The sequence below is a fragment of the Haliotis asinina genome, chromosome 1, assembly GCF_037392515.1.
Source record: "Haliotis asinina isolate JCU_RB_2024 chromosome 1, JCU_Hal_asi_v2, whole genome shotgun sequence".
NCBI classification, from domain to species: Eukaryota; Metazoa; Mollusca; class Gastropoda; order Lepetellida; family Haliotidae; genus Haliotis; species Haliotis asinina.
This window is the reverse complement of record NC_090280.1, coordinates 51041038-51059762: the sequence shown is the minus strand read 5'-3', so window position 1 is coordinate 51059762 and position 18725 is coordinate 51041038. Positions and strand designations below refer to the sequence as shown.

Genomic DNA, 18725 nt, shown 5'->3' with positions numbered 1-18725 from the left:
TAAGAACCCATATGTCAAGTTTTCCTATCTTGAAACTACCCGACTTGAAGAAACCATTCTTGGTAAGAACAGACGCTTCTGACGTTGGAATCGGAGCTGTACTGCTACAAGAACAGGAAGGTGAGCGATTTCCAATATTGTTTGTGAGTCGGAAGTTAGTAGATCGTGAGAGAGCGTATTCTACAATAGAAAAAGAGTGTTTGGCTATTGTGTGGGCAATACAGAAGTTAGAAAGATATCTGTATGGGAGAGAATTTATTTTGGAGACTGACCATCAGCCCTTAATATGGATGACCAAGGCAAAAATGACCAATGGACGAGTGATGAGGTGGGCCCTGACTTTGCAACCCTACAGATTTCTAATTCGTGCAATCAAAGGAAGTGAGAATGTTGGGGCTGATCTCTTGAGCCGGTGTTCACCCTAGTCATACTATGTGTATGGCAGTGTGTAAATAATGTACTCTCTGCATATCCAGATTATTTGTCAGCAGTTATTTCTTATGTATTACTGTGCTATTGTACATTTAGACAATTGTGTTTTATGATATTTATGCATTAAAACAAACTTAAATGTGATCTTGAGTGTAATATATAATTGTACTTGTGTACAATTACTTGAAGAGGGGAGTGATGTCAAGATCACAGATGATTTCGTTTATATAATTAGTTTATGGTACTGTAAATAGATGTAGTATGGTATTGTTAGAGTGTGTTATATATTGTTGGGAGTTGTTGTTAGATTATGTTCGGTAATACTATGGGAACAGGGTTATGTTCAGGGAAGCGTGACCAGGTATGGCCAGAGAGCTGGGGTGTTAATTTGTAAACAATAGAGAGGTGTTGAGTAGCTTGGGTATGGGAGGTCAATATAAATAGTGAGGAAGGGTAGTAATCTGGACAGTCAGCCAGAATCACCACTGTGTTCACCTGTATGGGTTCAACTTTTGTATGGGATTGCATCTCACGCTGGCTGGCGTAAGTTTTTATTATCATTATTACTTTTGTATTTATTGATTGAGTAGATGTAGCAAGAAATTGTTTTACTGATGTAGTATTTCTAGATATATGTGCATATTGTAACACTATATAGCCACAAAGCCATTCAAAATTTGAATGTTATCGTTCCACAAAACCTGTTCCACTTTCAAATATGTAAATCGGAGTAAAGTACATGCATAAAGTATAAGACATTGACACATGTCTTACTGAGTAACTGTAGTTACTTATATTGTATTGTAGTGTCCCGGAACTGGCCGGTTATCCTTAAAGTAAGGAGAGGGGTATTATCTCCGCCTGTAAGGAGACAGACAAGAGTCTTCCCTGTTGTACAAGGAGCATGTATCTCCTAGTAATGTGAGATGTGGATGGCACAGCCATCAACCATTACACAGGCCCCTTAAACTCCGTGAGGGAAACCATCGCCTGGGTGTGAGGGATACCACACAAATACCATGACGTCACCAAGTGGAACCAAAGTGCACTGACATTCTGATTACATTGTAAAGAGAAAGTGTTCTCTCTGAGTGGCAAATTCCTTTATTGTTATTTAGTTCAATTGTTTAGTTTCTGATTGGGATTATATGTAATCATTATCTATATTAGTGAGGGTATTAGGATTTTAGTGTAGTTAGTAGTAGTAGTAGTATTATTAGAACTTTAGCAATATAAGTGGTAGACAGAACTGTATATGTAGCTAGGTTAGGTAATTAGATTAGTTAGTTGTATTTGCACCTGTAGAATTAGTTCAGTATAGGTATTGGGGTTACTTATATCTTAAGGGGAGGAATAAAGTTTTGCAAAACAAACTATTCTTCTGTTGTGGTTACTTTGGTATGTGACAGACATCATCTAAATGGAAGATTGACATTACATGAATGACTGTCCCCTCAATGGAAACAAGCTCCATTTAGTATTTCTCCTCTCTCTGTAATAATAAGATTCTAGGGAGCTAATATTTAGTCACAAGAATTCATTAACCATGACATTTCACAGGGTTCAATTTGTGAATCCATTTATCTAAAGGTCATCAAAGGATTGTCGGCAAGAGCCAGGGGTAGCAGAGATGGGTCAGGGATTTACTAGATTTTCATGAATATATGACGTCATATCACTGCATATGTTCAAATGCCATAAGCCTACTACAAGTCCAATGTCATACTGCAGGAGAGTTCCTCACCAGTATAGAAAGGTTAGTTACGTGTAACAGGAAATCAACTCATAATCATACAGCCATAATCACTACCGTCTCAATGATGTGCAATGGGAATTTAGGTCCACTCAGTGTATATATGATAGCATTAGGTAATATCGCTTTGATTCTCTAAACAAATATTTGGGCAAATAAGGTCTTCATCAAATATTCAAATACACAAACATTTTTGTAGTAAACTATATACTCCTCTTCCAGCAGCCTCCACCCTTCACTATTCATAAATTCAGGAAAATATGCTTCTAGTTTGATCGTTTGTTGTTTAACGCCACACGCAGCAATATTCCAGCTATATGACAGCAGTCTGTAAACAACTGTGTCTGGACCAGACAATCCAGAGTTCAACAGTATGAGCACTGATCTACATAATTAGGATATGATGACATGTCGATCAATTCCGATCCAGTCAGTGGCCCTTTAAGACAAGCATGGGTTCTAACCCCGACTTTCATGGGCATGGTATTTAGTGAGTGACTTTTGCAGAAATGCCACACCAAAAGTATTACAAACATTAGTTTCAATTTCAAGAATCAAAATTAGTAGCTTGACCATAAAATTAGTAGTCAACTAAATACTTAAAATCATGATGGATTCTGAGTAAGACAATAATCAAAAGTGAACTTTTCCTGAATCATTTTATGGCCAAGTTGACCTCTTAGTTGATTTTAAACAATTATGAAGGGTTCAATGCTTAGTTTGTGTTTTAACACACGCAATTCTAAAATGCTACTAATGTACTGTTTGCAATTTATAGCTTGGCGAATTTTGATGGAGTATTATGTATAATGTAAATGACCCCCCTAAAAGTTATGTATACAGCAAAGTCAGTTACAAAATCAATGGCCCCCTCCCTAGTCTTTCCAGCTGAATTTGGACATACTTTCATGTACAAAATTGCTGACCCAACAGTCATAAATTCTGAACGGTTCACAAGTTAAAGAAAATGTGACATCATATTGATTTTCAAAATTTGTTTCCTGAATTTGAATATCAAAGGTATATCCCAGTGCCGTAACCCAGATCCTACATCATACTGTCACGCATTACTCAAAACCACCCAACCAACAATATCGGCTACAAAGTCAGGTAGATATGTTGATTTTAGCAATTTAACGCTCTTTTGATTACGAAAATATAAGCACCAAAATCTGAAACACAAAGATCTCGCCTGCAAGATCTGTTTCTTCACAACATACATCAGTAACAATATGACAGTAAATTTATCAAATTGCATTTACTTGAATATTCAGGTAGAAGTACTTGCATCTAAATAGGGACCAGTTCCAGTCCTGCTGGAAAATGTCCTCTTTCCACTAAACACGTGAAAAAGGAAATCTCAGGGTTTGCTCAATGCTCCACAGAGGTGGGGATAAATGCTGCTTATATAAATACATACTGGCATTCGCCATCATCTGTAATGCTTAGTATCAAACATAATTAACCATAGTATTCTTATTCAACAAAAAGAAACATTAACAAGCAAGCTTCATGACTTGCAACAAGAGCTAATCTCGCCTGAAGGATCAGCTGCTCTGCACATTTTCTCCAGCCTCAGTTTTTTCATCCTCTGTTTCATCTGTCTTCTTCCCTTCCTGCTTCTTAGGTTTGTCTCTCACAGCAAAACTCAGAGATTCCTTGTCAAACTTGAGCAGCATAATCCCCAACTCTCCATCAAATCGGTTCTTAGTAACCTGTGGCAAAAGTGGGATTTGAAATGTGTGTTTAAGTATGTTTTTTACATCACTTTAAAGTATTATTCCAGCAATAACATGGTGGGGGACACCAGAAACTGACTTCACACAGGTGGGGAATTGAAACTCGTGATGCATGAATGCTTTAACCACTCAGCTTGCCCACACTCTACAGGTTTCAGAGGACAGGTTCACATGGTGAGAGACTTAATAAGAATAGGGACTGAAGAGAGTGACTGATTCACTGATTGACTGCGTTAGTATTATAGACATCAATGCAAAACACACTAAATATGGAACTGCACATGTTGCCCAGTAGGAAAATACAACAGTAGGCTTTGGTGTGGCTCGCAAGCACATGTATCATTTAGCCAACCAAACGTTCCATGAACAGAGGAGATACCATCACAGCCAGGCGTTGAGTGATGGACCATTAACAGAATAACAAGTGGCAACAGATATTTTTGATATCTTGGGAGTGTTTTTAGACACTTCTAGCAACATTCCAGCAATGTCAGGTGCACGGGACACCATTAATGGGTATCACCCTTCATAACAATGTAGGGAAGAGCGAAAGCTTAAACCTCTAGGTTACACCACCTCCACTGTGGAACACAGTCTGGCACTGGGAAACAGTTCAACATGCTTGTTGGCCTGACCTCTCACCTGGACATACTTCCGGCCTCGCAGTGTGCTCAGTCGTTTGTCTTGCAGCAGTAGGACATTGTCCGCCTCTTGGGATGCCTTGGCACTGCCAAATATGGACGCTGTAGTCAGTTCATCTGTATCCTTCTCCTGGGATATAGAGGGAGGCAAGAGTGAGGTAGTGAAGAGTGAGTATATGAGATCAGGGATACTCTACAACAGGGATTGGTCACTCGCATGCTTTCTTTACCATTTGCACTAATTAACGTGTGCCTCGTCACGCTCCAACGCACACAATGACTTGGCTCGCTCAGTTGTGTTTAACCAGGGAGCCTATATAGAGTATATGCTTTGTAAATTATCCCTGGTTTAACAGAACTTCAGCCAGTTTATTGTATCAGTATGGTTTTTACAATGAATGAATGAATGAATGAATGAATTATAGTAATAATTAAGAGCAAGAATTATGTGAATGAATGAACGAAATACAGTAAAAGAATACAAGAAAGAAGTACATATGTGAATGAATGAAAGAATAAATGATACACCGCGGCTTTCCCTCCCAAGACATGTTAAAGTATCGTGATAACACGTGTTAACATCAGCTGTCTACTTTGAAACTTGTTGCATGTGGGGAATGGAATGGACATTAACAAAATGTTAACTGACACTGTCACACTGCCCTAAAAGATAAAGTGTAAAACTGTCACAAAGCGTTCTAAAACACCTTTCCAGTTTTGTCAAATAATAAGATCAACAAGAAAGAAAGAAGTGATGGAACTATAACCCTCAAGCAACAATGGCGAATCAGATCAGATCGGCAATATGTCACATTTTTCACACACCTCAAATACACCCTAACATTCCTTTTTAGATTATGAAACTATCACTATTACTTGCAATCACATTTCATCTGATAGTATATTCCCCTCATATGAATTAAAGGTGCATGTGAAAGATGTTTTTGAGGAAGTAACTAGGAATACTCAAACAACGGCATATAGCATTTCAATGGTGAAATGTCATGTTTTTCACACGCCTCAATTACACTCTAACAACATTTAAGTCATAAAACTGTCACCATTACTTGCGAATACCTTTCAACTAAAGGTATGTTCTCCTTCTAAAAATTAAACGAATGTGTGAAAGAAGTTTTTATCGGTGAATCGAGAATAGAAGCTATAACTTTCCGACCTGAAACTTTACTACAAATCTACTGTCCTAATACGGACACTAATGCCAATTATTTGACTTACACTGAAGTAAGAAATAGTTAACCTGTCTTATACATGTTGGATTTCAGTTGTTATAACACTCAGTGAACTTAATCGGCTGTTGAAAATACACCGGACTCAATCTTAAATACTACGCTGCCACCATATTGGCTACACTGATTACGTAACGACCCAAGACATACGTTCAGCGGCTTTTCGGGGAGTTTCTTCTCCCCTTCTATACAGGCTCCCTGATGAGATTAACTGAAAGTGAGTAAGGGCGAGTTGGTGAGAGAGAGAGGGATGAGTCAAAGTGAGGCGCGCGTCAGTGACAGTAAGGGGTGAGGTGGTGGGAGTGAGGAGGTGAGGGGGTCATTTAGAGTGAGGAATAAGTCAGTGGAAGTCAGCGGGGATGAGTCAGTGGGTGGGGTTTGGGGGCAGACAGAAAGTGAGTCAGTGTGTAAGGAAAGAGACAGTGAGATGACAAGATTTACAGGTGAGTGAGTTAAGGTACGAGATAAATAAATGGCTCCTGGTCTCAAAATAAACAAGAATATTGAATGTGACAAGCATGGTAAGATTATCTGGTACCCACCTTTCTAGGATGAATAACGAGTGACACGTGACAGTTCATGGTGGTGGCAAATCGTCTGAACGCCGAAATGATCATGTCTTGTTTTGTGAAGCGATCTGTCATGTCACCGTTGACGCCCATCATGAACTGCAGATTGTCGACAATGATGTGGGTGATGTCGTGGACATACACAGCATGCGACATCGTCTGGGGATCGCAGACAGGACAATGAGTGTGAGAAACTACAGGTTCAATATCCAAATCAGTAATTGTATTTTCAGACCTGTGAGAAAAGTAGCTTGTTTCTAAAGATTCTTTACAGTCAACATTATTTAGATCTGAACAAGTGTTAGTCTTATTACCCTATTTGCATTATTTCACATTATTTTATATTACGTAAAAACTCACAGAGGTTTTACAGCAAGTTTTGTGACCCCAAGTTATTAAGTACTTAATCATAGCGATCATCCTGGAGAATCCCCTTAGATATTACATAGGTCAGGAGCTCACCTCAATAACTCTCTTGATGCTCTCCTGGCCATGAAAGGTCATGAAGAATAAAGGAAGCTCCTCGAACCGATTTGCCCAATAGTCAAACTCATGGAGATTCTTGGACAGATTCTTCCTGTAAACACAGAAATCTAGTGAAAACAGATGAACGGTCAACCCATTATGACACAGGACCTATCAATATGGCCGATCAATATAGGGCACCTGTCAACACAGAGTCCATCAATGCAAATTACCTGTCAATAGGGAGCGCATCAACGCATAACACCTATCAATGCAGAGCCCATCAACACAGAGCACCAATCAATACACTGCACCAATACAGATCCTATCAACAGTCAACATACAGCCCATCCACATACAGAGGACATGTCAACACAAAGCCCATCAACACAGATGTCAACACACATGATCATTATCATCACCTGCAGTCAACGTGTTGATGTAGAAAAACAACATTTACTGTTTGTGAATTCTGTGTTTGCTGCCAGAGTCAGCAATATCCCAGCTACATGAAAGCTGTCAGTGGATACCAAGTCCAGGACGGACAAACCAGTGATACTGAAAGCAACAGTCCTTGTTGACAAAGTTCAGTGACATGCCATCAACCATCTTAGACATAAGGTTGCTGGGGACCAATTCTAACAAGCAAAATAATGCTTTAAAACACCACTGTCACTGACACTGCCTGCCTTCAGTATCACAACAAAAACTGAGACATTCAATCATGTTGTTCCCCTTGGTATTCCTTTCATTTTGAACAAATGAACATTCACCTTCATTTTTTTCCTCACCTAACAAACACAGCACCTGCTGGCACATAATGCACTAACATCCTAAAAAAGCATCGAAAGACCACTTGTACCAATAGTCTAGCAACATCACTCCCTCCATAGATGTAATGAACTTACATTGCAAACTGTGTAAGCATCATCTTGCCAAGTCTAACATTGTTGATTTCAAAGCTTCCCCACAGAGTGTTCACCTGTAAGAGACAGCACCTAGTTCACACCAAAACACTACTCCACATATAATACTACAAATAACACACACAGGGTTCCGATATATTTCAAAGTGTTTACATTTGAATGGAATGGGTACTATGTTACTATAAAACACATTTGTTCTTATTGTATATGCAGCAGCATTGTCAGAGATGTACATCGACTGACCCCTTGCATGCAGAGGTCGAGGGAATAGTCGCTCATAAATGTGGTCTTCCCCGACCCTGTGGGGCCAGTGAACACGGTCAGTTCCCCTCTTCGATGCCCCTTCAACAGACGGTTCAAGGCCGGATAGCGGCGCCACTGGAACAGACACAACAATGATGCTAATCAGTGAGTGAGAGAGTTGAGTTTTACACTGCTTTTAGCAATATTCTAGTAATATCACAGCTGATGACACCTAAGTGGGCTTCACACATTGTGCCAGTGTGGGGAACTGAACCCTGGTGTTTGGTGTGACGAGCCAATGGCTACCTTAAGGCTACCTTAAGGCTACCCCACCATAGGTTAACGAGTGTGTACTGACAGGTGCTGTGTTAACGGCTGTCATGTTTTGGCTTGAGATGCATGTTCACAGGTGTTGGGTATTAATAGGCAATCTGCGTTCACTGTGTTGAATATCTTTCAACAAGTTATTTCACAAAGCAACAATGAATCATTTGGCATGCTCTGGTGATCTGGTTGTGTCTCATTTGCAGGTCACGGTATCGCCAAATGATTTACACAACTGACCCCCCAAAAATCTTTAACTACTATATCACTGTGTCATGTGAAAATGTGTTCAACTGAACTTTGCCTCAGATGCAAGAAGACTTTTAACTAGAGGACTAATCACAAGAACACTCTTTGATTTTGGCAAACACCATTTGACAGATATAGTTCCTCCTTTCATTTAAATTGATAATAACCCACGAATGTCATCAAATGAACCATTTTGTTAAACATGATATTATATTTGATAAACATGTCCATATGTCTGTGCTCCATGTAATTCCAATCTATTATTACTGACAGTTTGTTAACACCTCACTTCATATAATTGGAGTGATGATAAAGGGAATATTGCATATCTTGCTGACCTTGACCCCTGCAACCTGTTCCACGTGGGCCAGCTCCGAGAAGACTTCCTGTCGTAGTTGGGGGAAGGACACGATGGACTTGTGGCTGAGTGGCTTTGCCTTTGACAAGATGGATTTCAGTCGCAACTCTTGGTTTAAAGCTCGGAATGGGCTGGGATCTTCAGCAGTAGGTCTGTGATTAAAAACATACAACTTCAATGCAAGAATTTCTACCTAGAACCCTTTAAAATTGTCGTTAGCGTGTTTAACACCATACATGGCAACGTTCCAGGTAAACAACAGTATCTGTACAAAATCCAGTCTGGACCAAACAATCCAGTGAAAAATACAGTGAGTAATGATTAAGGCTGCTAAGATTCTGCCAGGTTTGTTGGTTCAGTATAATTTTTCAGAGTCATTTTTTTCAGCCTGAAATACATCATCAACTTGGCCATGCCTGCTAACAAAACTTTTCACTGGATAATTAGCCAAGTGTTAACCAATCACATTTTGCTTAATTCAGCGCTTGAAACTGCTGAAGTTGGGAGTCAAAATTATGTTCCAGACATTTAAATAGGTATTCAAATATCGAATAGAAATAGTGATATTTAAATAGGTATTCAAATATCGAATAGAAATAGTGATCAAGGTTATAAAAATTAAAACTAATGTTTAAGATTCGATTTTCGATGATTCAAACTGAATCTTTGCAGCCCTAGTAATGATCAACGCCACTGCGGTATGCAGATATTTGGTCGCCTCTTGCCATCAGAACTGGGACATATCTGTGAAGATCTGGGTTAGAATTCATCTTCAGTAACCCATGCTTGTCGAAAGAGGTGACTAACAGGATCGAGTGGTCAGTCTCGCTGACTTGGATGACATGTCATTGTATCCCAACTGCATCGACAGCATGAGCATCGGGAACCGATGACATATGTCAACTAAGTTAGCAACAACCCAATCCCGTTCGTCACCTTTTATGGGTTGCCAAAGGCCTAGTTTACCAGGACCAGTGTTCAGGAAACTCACCTAATGATGTAGCATCGCTTGTTGTTGAGCTTGTTGGCAAACTGCTTAGCTCCTTCCCAGGCACGGATATCATCTCCAAACCACAGCAGGATCTTCTTGAACCTCTCCAGTGACGGCAGAACCTGTCACCGGGAAACTTGAGTGAACTGGGGTTCAATTCTTATTTCCATTCAAGCACAGCCATAATGCAGCTTAATAGAAATGTACAGTGCTGTGCCTTAAGGTAGCAAACAAGTAGGATGTCACACATTTTGAGACTAAAAATCTAGTAGTTTACATTTTACATACATAAGTAATGATGCATAAAAAATTTGTCGTGAAAATGTACACGTGTAGTGATGATGTCATCAAATATCACATGCACGAGAAAAATTCAATTGAGATTGCTTGATGAATTGGTGGTGGGCTGTCAAGATGTATAGTCTGCGGTGAAAACGTACCAATGAATTTCACTTTAAACAAAAAAATATAAATGTCAAATTAAGTGGAATCAAGATTGCAAATCCTCATAATGTAACTTTATAACCTTGCCAATTGAATATTTCAATCTCAAAATTTTATTCAACTTAGGATAAAAGTTGCTGAACATACTATCATTCATTCACATCGCTATTACTGGTTCCCTATTACAAGGGGTAAGTGCAATAGTTATAACGGTGATGTGGTGAGTGTTAACTCAGATCAACCCTACTTGCTCTTGGTGCTTCATTTTATGTGTATATACCCCATTGTTAGTAATGCTACTGTTCAAACTTCACTATTTATATATATAACTTGGCCTTCAGGTTATTGTACATCACTTGCTTGATGACAATGTTAACAGCTCATGTTAATAATGAAGACTGTATGTCCACTGAACTCTCATGTTTCTAAAACATAACAGAACTACTTGTTTAGAATCCTCATTTCAAGTACTCAGTATCACATACATTACACAGAAACCGAGCACTGGATGACAAAAGATCAACGATTCTGTTAAAATTTATGATTACTGTTACGAAACTGATATATCTGTGCAGTTATATGAGCACACAAATGTTTCTGCTGAGAAAAACATTACTGCCAGTCATTAATGCCCAATGAAAACACAATGTGTATAAGATGTTGGAGAATTCATTGCTACATACGACAGGTGCAATGTGTTGCTGAAGATAACCTTCACTGGCCATTGTTTACATGCACAGACGCAGGTTCTAAATACCGAAATCTCAGCCTGAACAAACATTAATATCAAACTAACATTCAACATTTTACCAGTTCCATGGAAAATCCATGATCACTCATCTTCTGAGCTAACACTGTGTACCCCTCAGGCAGTGACTCACTTCCTGAGCTAACACTGCGTTCCCCCTAGGCAGTGAGTGACCTCCTGAGCTAACACCGTGTACCCCCTAGACAGTGACTCACCTCCTGAGCTAACACTGTGTACCCCCTTGGCAGTGACAGCGCTGGTACCTTGGTCTCCTGATAAACTGCCATGGCATTCAGCTCACTGGTTGTCAAGACAACCTCTCTCGTATCACCACCGATAGTGTTCCAACCAAACAAACCAAGGGGGCCAGTCCTAGAAGGTAGTGCATACAAGTTTCAATATTTGTACACTGTGGCACAGTTACAAGTATCATCACAAGCCAGCGAGACTCTGATCTCACATCTCAAGACGATGAGACACTGGTTTTACATCCCAAGACAATGAGGCACTGGTTTTACATCATAACAAAATGAGACTGGTTTAACATCACAAGACAAGACACCAGTTTTACATCCCAAGACAATGAGACACTGGTTTTACATCGTAATAAAATGAGACTGGTTTAACATCACAAGACAATGAGAGTGAGTTTAGTTTTACGCCACACTCAGCAATATTCTAGCTATCTGTGATCAACAACATGAGCATCGATCTGTGCTATTGGGAACCGATGACAAGTGTCAACCAAGTCAGTGAGCCTGACCATCTGACCCCATTAGTCGCCTCTTATGACAAGCATGGGTTGCTGAAGGCCTATTCTACCCCGGGACCTTCACGGGTCAAGACAGTGAGAGACTGGTTGAGTGAGTGAGTGAGTGAGTGAGTTTAGTTTTACGCCGCACTCAGCAATATTCCAGCTATATGGCGGCGGTCTGTAAATAATCAAGTCTGGACCAGACAATCCAGTGATCAACAACATGAGCATCGATCTGCGCAATTGGGAACCGATGACATGTGTCAACCAAGTCAGCGAGCCTGACTACCCGATCCCGTTAGTCGCCTCTTACGACAAGCTGAGTCGCCTTCTATGGCAAGCATGGGTTGCTGAAGGCCTATTCTACCCCGGGACCTTCACGGGTCAGAGACTGGTTGAACAGCACAAGACAATGAGACTTAATTAACATGAAGACCATGAAACATTGATCTTCTCTGATTTAACAAGACAATGAGACACTGGTTTTACATCACCAGAGCAACCTTGAAGCTGAGTGACTCCAAAGTGGCAAATAACACACATATGATTTCCGATTAACTTCACCTGTATTCAAGATAATTTAACCTAAAAACATTCATGATAATCTTATCATAATTCTAAATACTTTTAACCAACATAGTTATGAGCAAATCGCCATCCATGTAACAAAACTGAAAAACAGTTCAAATCACAATGACCTGAAATTGCAAACAAAACTGAACTGTTTTGACCAACATTGACCTTGGAGTTAGTCAGTTTGGTTTTATGCCGCTTTTAGCAATATTCCAGCGATATAACGGCAGGGGACACCAGAATTGACCTTGGAACTTTAGAAATTCTGATTTTTCTAAAGTGACACTGTTCACATTTTCCATCAGTTTTAAACAGCTCAAATTTGTACAAAAATTTCAGCACTGAGAACTGTGACAGCGACATTTTGATACAGATTCTGTTGTCAAACATTCCTCATACGTGAATCCATTAATTGTTCAGGGGGTTCAAACACTTTTCAAATTGACTAAAGACCACATTCAAAATTTTGACCCCCCTCCCCGTATCTGCCAATGTTCCAGTTTACACTGTTGCATTCATGAAACAAACAAAACAAAAACAAAGAAAGTTGCTGTCCATAAAGCTTGCCCATATTGTTTTCAATACTTAAAAACTGCTACTCAAAGAAGTGAAAAACATGTTACAAAAATACAACAAACAACATGTAGCGAGACTCAAATTCGGAGTCACTCTTGAAATTACCTGGGGACAGATACCTCTCGGAGAGTCCTGCTGCCGTCTGTTTCTGAATGTTTACAAATAATCTTCTTGAAGCCCAGGACCTCCCCATGCAGGTTGTGGTATGGGAACACCAGACATCGCATGGCAGGGTTGTACTGCACTCCAAATTTCTCAAACGTCAACTGGGTGATTCTCTGCAAAGCAAATGGTTATCAAATGGTTATCACCCTGTATGGCAGACAGCATGCCATCCTAGACTCTGGTTTCAACATGAACAAGACCGGAATGGACTCAAATCCTATATAACCAAGTCGGATGAACGTACATTGTTTAGGTGTAAACAGGAAATTCCGGACTCTACAAAATCAAAAATAATAACTGTGTTACATTGAGGAAATAACTTCCCCTACCTGACTCTCCTTAGTATTGGAGTTGCCTCCCCTCCCTAAAGCTCCACAATATTGAAGTTGTCTCCCTTAACTGACACTCAACAAATACATGAGTTACCACCCCTACCCGACTGTCCATGCTACTTAAGTTGCATCTCTTATCCAACACTCCATGCTACTGGAGATGTCTTCCTAACTGCACCCCCCTACCAGTCTGCATGTAGTAAGGTGACTCCACTTTACTATGGGTCAATCTAGGGTTGGCTCTCCTAACTTACGATGATGTAAATTATCAATGTTGAGTTGCCTCAGCTGCCAACTGGCGCTGTTCCCCCTCCAACAGTGCGGCAGAGTCACCCTCCCAGTCGGCCACCCCATGAGTCATATCCCTACCTGGCAATCCAGATCACTGCGGAGTTGCTCCACTTGGTCTTTTGTGAGGCCTTTAATTGGTGTGGTTTCTGACCAAGTCTCCATTACTCGAGACAAATCTTTCTTGAGATGCTGGACACTGTCTACATCCTTGAAGCACTCGTAGGTCTTTCTGCAGAAAACACCACGTGACTGGATTACTTAAATGATGAACTGGATCTAAAGCCTGTGGCATATTAAGCCACAAGAACTCTTCTGAGCAATGTTCCAGAAATATCATGGTAGGTGGCACAAGATACAGGCTTCATACATACCGTGTCTTTAGGGGATTTACCCATGGTCTTGCACAAGGTGAGTGAATGCTCTGACAACTAGGCTAAGCCAATAAACCTATGCGACTTTCCATTGAGCATTATCTTGACACATTTAAACAGCAAATGGGCTTATGCCAAACAGACTGGTTTAATGTGATCACATGGTCACTTCTGACAAATAACGCAAGGTAGACAAAGAGATGAAACCAACCGGTTTACATGCATTTCAGACTAGATCCAGTCATATAAGCACCCTTGTTCACAGAAATTAAAGCCGCGGTGGTGTCACTCATTTTGTTCTGGGGTAGGGGGGGTCACCAATCTTGCACTCACATACTATGGTGAGTCGTCATTATTTTGTACACAAAAAATATTTTACAAGATATGATTAAACTTGGGGAGGACTTACTCTGAACATAAACTATATTGACTTAGTTGACACACATTGTCGTACCCCATTTGTACAGAATGCTGTTCATGCTGATGATCACTGGATTGTCTGGTCCAGATTATTTACAGACCACCACCACCACATATACCTGGAATATTGCTGGACGTGGCGTTACATGACAACCCATGTGATACTGTAAGTAACTTACCTCTTCTTGAGGTTCGCTGTGAGCGCAATATTGTCCTTCAGTTCGTGCCAGCCTCCAAGCTTCCAACACGACCCACAGAGGAAGTGACCTGGCAACAAGGTCAAGCAGGACATTCAATGGTTACCAGACAGTTGTGATCAACACAAGCTGAGAAACAAACTAGTGTACAAGCAGTGTATCTGTTTTGTTGTAACATATAAGAGTTATCACTAAAACTATTCTCACTGTCATTTTGGTTTTCTTCATCCTCACACTGCTTAAACACAATATGAGAGTCTAGACAGTGGCCGTAACTACCATGACAACTATTCAAATAATACCCAGCAGCCTGTGTCACTAACAGACACGCCAACCCTAATTTAGCCAACTTAGTATTTTGGATAAATTTGGGATAATATAGTATGATCTATTGTGCTCATCATCTAGTCGTACTTTACCCAACATGACAAGTAAACATACTTTTCTGGATATCCTCTTATACATCAAAAGGAATGCCCAGTTAGGCCGAAGTGAGTTATATTGACAAATCATATTAGAAGTTGTGTAAATTGAGGCATGCTGAGTAGTTGTGTGTCATTTCAATTTAGTTTGATAAATCTCCACAAATCATGAAAATCTGGCAGTGAATCTGATGAGCAATCCTTTCACTGCATGTCTAACACCTTGTCCTCCATGCAAGACTAAGAGACTACCTACAGTAAGCAACCTCATACTCACCAGTTGTCATGTTAACATATAGTTTATCTGCTGCACATGTTCCTTTCTTCTTGGTTGACCTTGGACAGGTTGTGATGAAACATGTGAAGCCTTGCTCAAACTTCATGTCTCGCTCTGCCAAAAACTTCTGAATCTCGGAAGTAGTCACTACCTCCTCTTCCAAAAAGTTAATGTTCTTTGTGAAACAACGATACTGAACATTATGAGGTGAGTGGCGAGTCACTGATGGACGGTTCCATGTACATCCTTGCCTTGGAACTGCACTAAAGTTTTTTCCGAAATTGTGTAAACAAATCTGTGGAAGACTAGCATGACACAAACCCTGATGTGTGGTAATATTTCTCAAAGGCACTGAACATATATCAGGTTTCAAATGCGATATTAAGGAGGTAGAATGGCAAGTTGATTTCAGGAAAGATATGGAAAGCCTTGTTTTCTTTAAAGAACTTTGTCTTGCTGCAGATCTTTTTACTTTCAAACATTCACACTGACAATCTAAATGTCCACTAATTTCATGGACACCTCTTGTTGGATTTGTGTCCAAATCGTCATGAAAACAACTAATATTGTCACAAGACATGTTTGAATTCACACATTTTGACCTCATTCCTGATCCATGCAATGTCCAGGAATAGCCATCACTTCTACTGAAATGCATTGGATATTTAGTCATTGTTCCTTGTTTGAAAAATATGTGTGTATGATCATATTCATACAAATCACACAATGTCTTACACACAAAGCTTTTACTTCGGAGTTTGACGCACATGTTTGTGGAGGAGCTTGAGTGAAAACATGTTCCTGTCAAATATGTCTTGCCTCCTGTGCTGGCTATTCTCATGCATGACATCGTTGTTTGTTGGTCACACTTCAGTGTCAATGAGTTCCTGGAAATAGACAATTAATGGGGCACTGATGCGGAGCTTATGTTTCTCACCAACGGTATAATTACGAAACCTAGCTGCAAATTGGTTAGCACCCGCTCCCTCGACCATGACGGACATATCCATGGTATTCCTTGTCTGATTGTAACAAAATATCCCAGCACTGTAGTGTTTTTCTGATGCCTGTGTGGTACAGTGACCGATCCAATTTGATCCTATTTCTGTGTTTCCTGTGATATCTAATCATGTCATGTGAAAATATGTCTACAGGCAAGTAGCAAGCCATTTGTTTCATATAAGTCCCAAAGATTGCCAAGCTGTATGTTTAGATAGTTTTGAGGGTTGGTCCAGCTGTCATAGCCAAAATCATACGTAAATTTTGGTAGAGAAGTCTGAAAAGTTTCTGACAAAAAAACCCTGATTACACCTATTTACCCAAGTACACAGCAAATGCCTGTATGTATTTCTCATGTAGCAACAAAGTTCCGTTGGTATCCTCAAAACAGTTTCGGCCCATGAGTGTTTTCAGGCTGCATGCCACACAGAGATTACATCTTCCTTGCTGTAACTTGCGTTTGATGGTGTAAACCTACATGTGTTATTTGACATCATTCACTTGATGGTCAGTTAATGAACATAACAGGTATAATTAGTGGTAACACCACTCAGAGGCAGATTGCTTAACAAAGGTTCCCATTTGGCGTTTCTCCTGTCTGGAGTAAATACTCAACATTTGTAACTAAAGTATAACATATCTGCGCACTAGTGCATGCTCAAGGCACTGGTATTTTTCCCTCGATCACTGGATGTCAATCTCAACAGCACATCGTATTTCAATCTCAACTTTCAATACAACTCTTGCTGCCATTAGGCGCACCGAGTTTAATGTGGCTCTCTCAACCCAACGAGGGGGTTTGGGCGAAACTCTTTCCCGCGTCAAAGATTCGTTCCACACGTAGCACGAAGATGTTCAACCTAGAGTACCATTAACTGTAGCCAACCACAATAAATTAAAATGGGCCAGACATAAGTTTTGCGTCAAATGCTGCCAGCGCAACATAAAATTCTGTCTACTGTGAGGAGTGGGCAAATTACATGACTAAATGATAAATCAGCATGAACAATGAGGTGATAACGTGTTGGCGCATCACGTGACACCTGAAATGTACATTTAGTCAACTTACGTCTATTGATTTCAAACTAATCTGTAGCAGCGTGCCATTGGAGACAGACAAGCATCCGCATTTCTTAAAGATGTGCCTCTTGAAGTGCTCAGCATCTAATCAGGGGGCCCCAATCCCGCCAGTCTGCACGCGGGACTGGCAGGGGAGGTCACTGTTCCAATAACTTTCATGGAGACCACTGTGGAAAATTCCATTTGGTTGGTTGGTTTGTTGTTTGAAGGTGCACTCAGCAATATTCCAGCTAAATGTTTGTTGTTCGAAATAGGCAGTTGCATGAGTATAATATAATCCCTCTGTGAAAACCAGCTTTTTGAATGGCCCCCACTAGGGCCCCTGATCCAGGTCAAAAGTCCAAACCTGCTTAGGTAGCTATCGTTGCCTTCGTAATGCCCCTAGACTTCACGACTGCCCGGATGATATCCCAATGCTCTCGACTGGGTTGCGATCTCTTCTGCGCTACCGGATTGAACTGGTTTCCGGCTCATTTGCGCCAAAGCTATATTATATTGAACAGAGTAGTACAGAAATTTATTCAGTATAAGGACATTATGGTCCTTACGATAAAATTAAGTACAAAAAGGTAATAAGATACATTTAAGGATCACGGGACAGTCGCGTTCGACGTAAATAGAAGACATTTTAAAATACATTGCTACATTTTAAATAATTTTGACATTTTGGTACTTACAATGCTGAGGACATACATCTGGAATGAAATATATTTTTCACGAATAGCTGAACATTTCTCACAGACAAACATAACATGAAATTCATCTTCTGATGACTCGATATTACGTAATTTACAAAATGAACTACTCAAATCATTATCTTTAGATTTACGGTAATTTTTAACTCTAAGGTTGTGTAAAAAGATTCTACATGTGCAAAATGCTCTGGTTAAAGATATGTCATTCAAATGGAGAATGTACAGTTCAGAATCTAAAAGAGAATTTAGATTGCTATAATATCTTTTAAAAACTTTGAATTTTGATTACTTCATTGCGGACCAGTTTTGAAAAGATATGTCTTTCAGACGTTGAGACAAAATTTTTTTAAGAATAACGAAACATTGCCAACATCTTTGGCATTTTATAACATTGGCCAGGGAAGCGATAATTTCTCATTCTGATTAACTTAATCCAATATTTAA

The 18725-nt window shown here is 39.9% G+C and overlaps 1 protein-coding gene across 1 annotated transcript; it reads right to left on the bottom strand.

Annotated features, from left to right (window-relative positions):
* Nucleotides 1-3547: 3547 nt before the first annotated feature.
* On the bottom strand, nt 3548-17727 carry LOC137280103 (twinkle mtDNA helicase-like). The gene is made up of 14 exons (XM_067811861.1): nt 17576-17727; nt 15508-16394; nt 14791-14878; nt 13899-14049; nt 13138-13310; nt 11345-11501; nt 9938-10059; nt 8927-9098; nt 8016-8150; nt 7755-7828; nt 6844-6958; nt 6355-6540; nt 4567-4695; nt 3548-3900 (listed from the first exon to the last, which is right to left on the bottom strand). The coding sequence occupies exons 2-14, from the start codon at nt 16355-16357 to the stop codon at nt 3733-3735; spliced, it is 2520 nt and encodes an 839-aa protein (XP_067667962.1). The 5' UTR covers nt 16358-16394; nt 17576-17727; the 3' UTR covers nt 3548-3732.
* Between the last annotated feature and the right edge of the window lie 998 nt (nt 17728-18725).

Bases quoted from the DNA above. Each gene is read 5' to 3' on its own strand.
- LOC137280103 (XM_067811861.1), bottom strand. From the start codon at position 16,357: ATGTCATGCATGAGAATAGCCAGCACAGGAGGCAAGACATATTTGACA. The intron at 14,879-15,507 runs GTGAGTATGAGG...CCTTGTTGCCAG, and splicing joins ATATGTTAACATGACAACTG to GTCACTTCCTCTGTGGGTCG. The intron at 8,151-8,926 runs GTCAGCAAGATA...TGTCTGTTCCAG, and splicing joins AACAGGTTGCAGGGGTCAAG to TGGCGCCGCTATCCGGCCTT.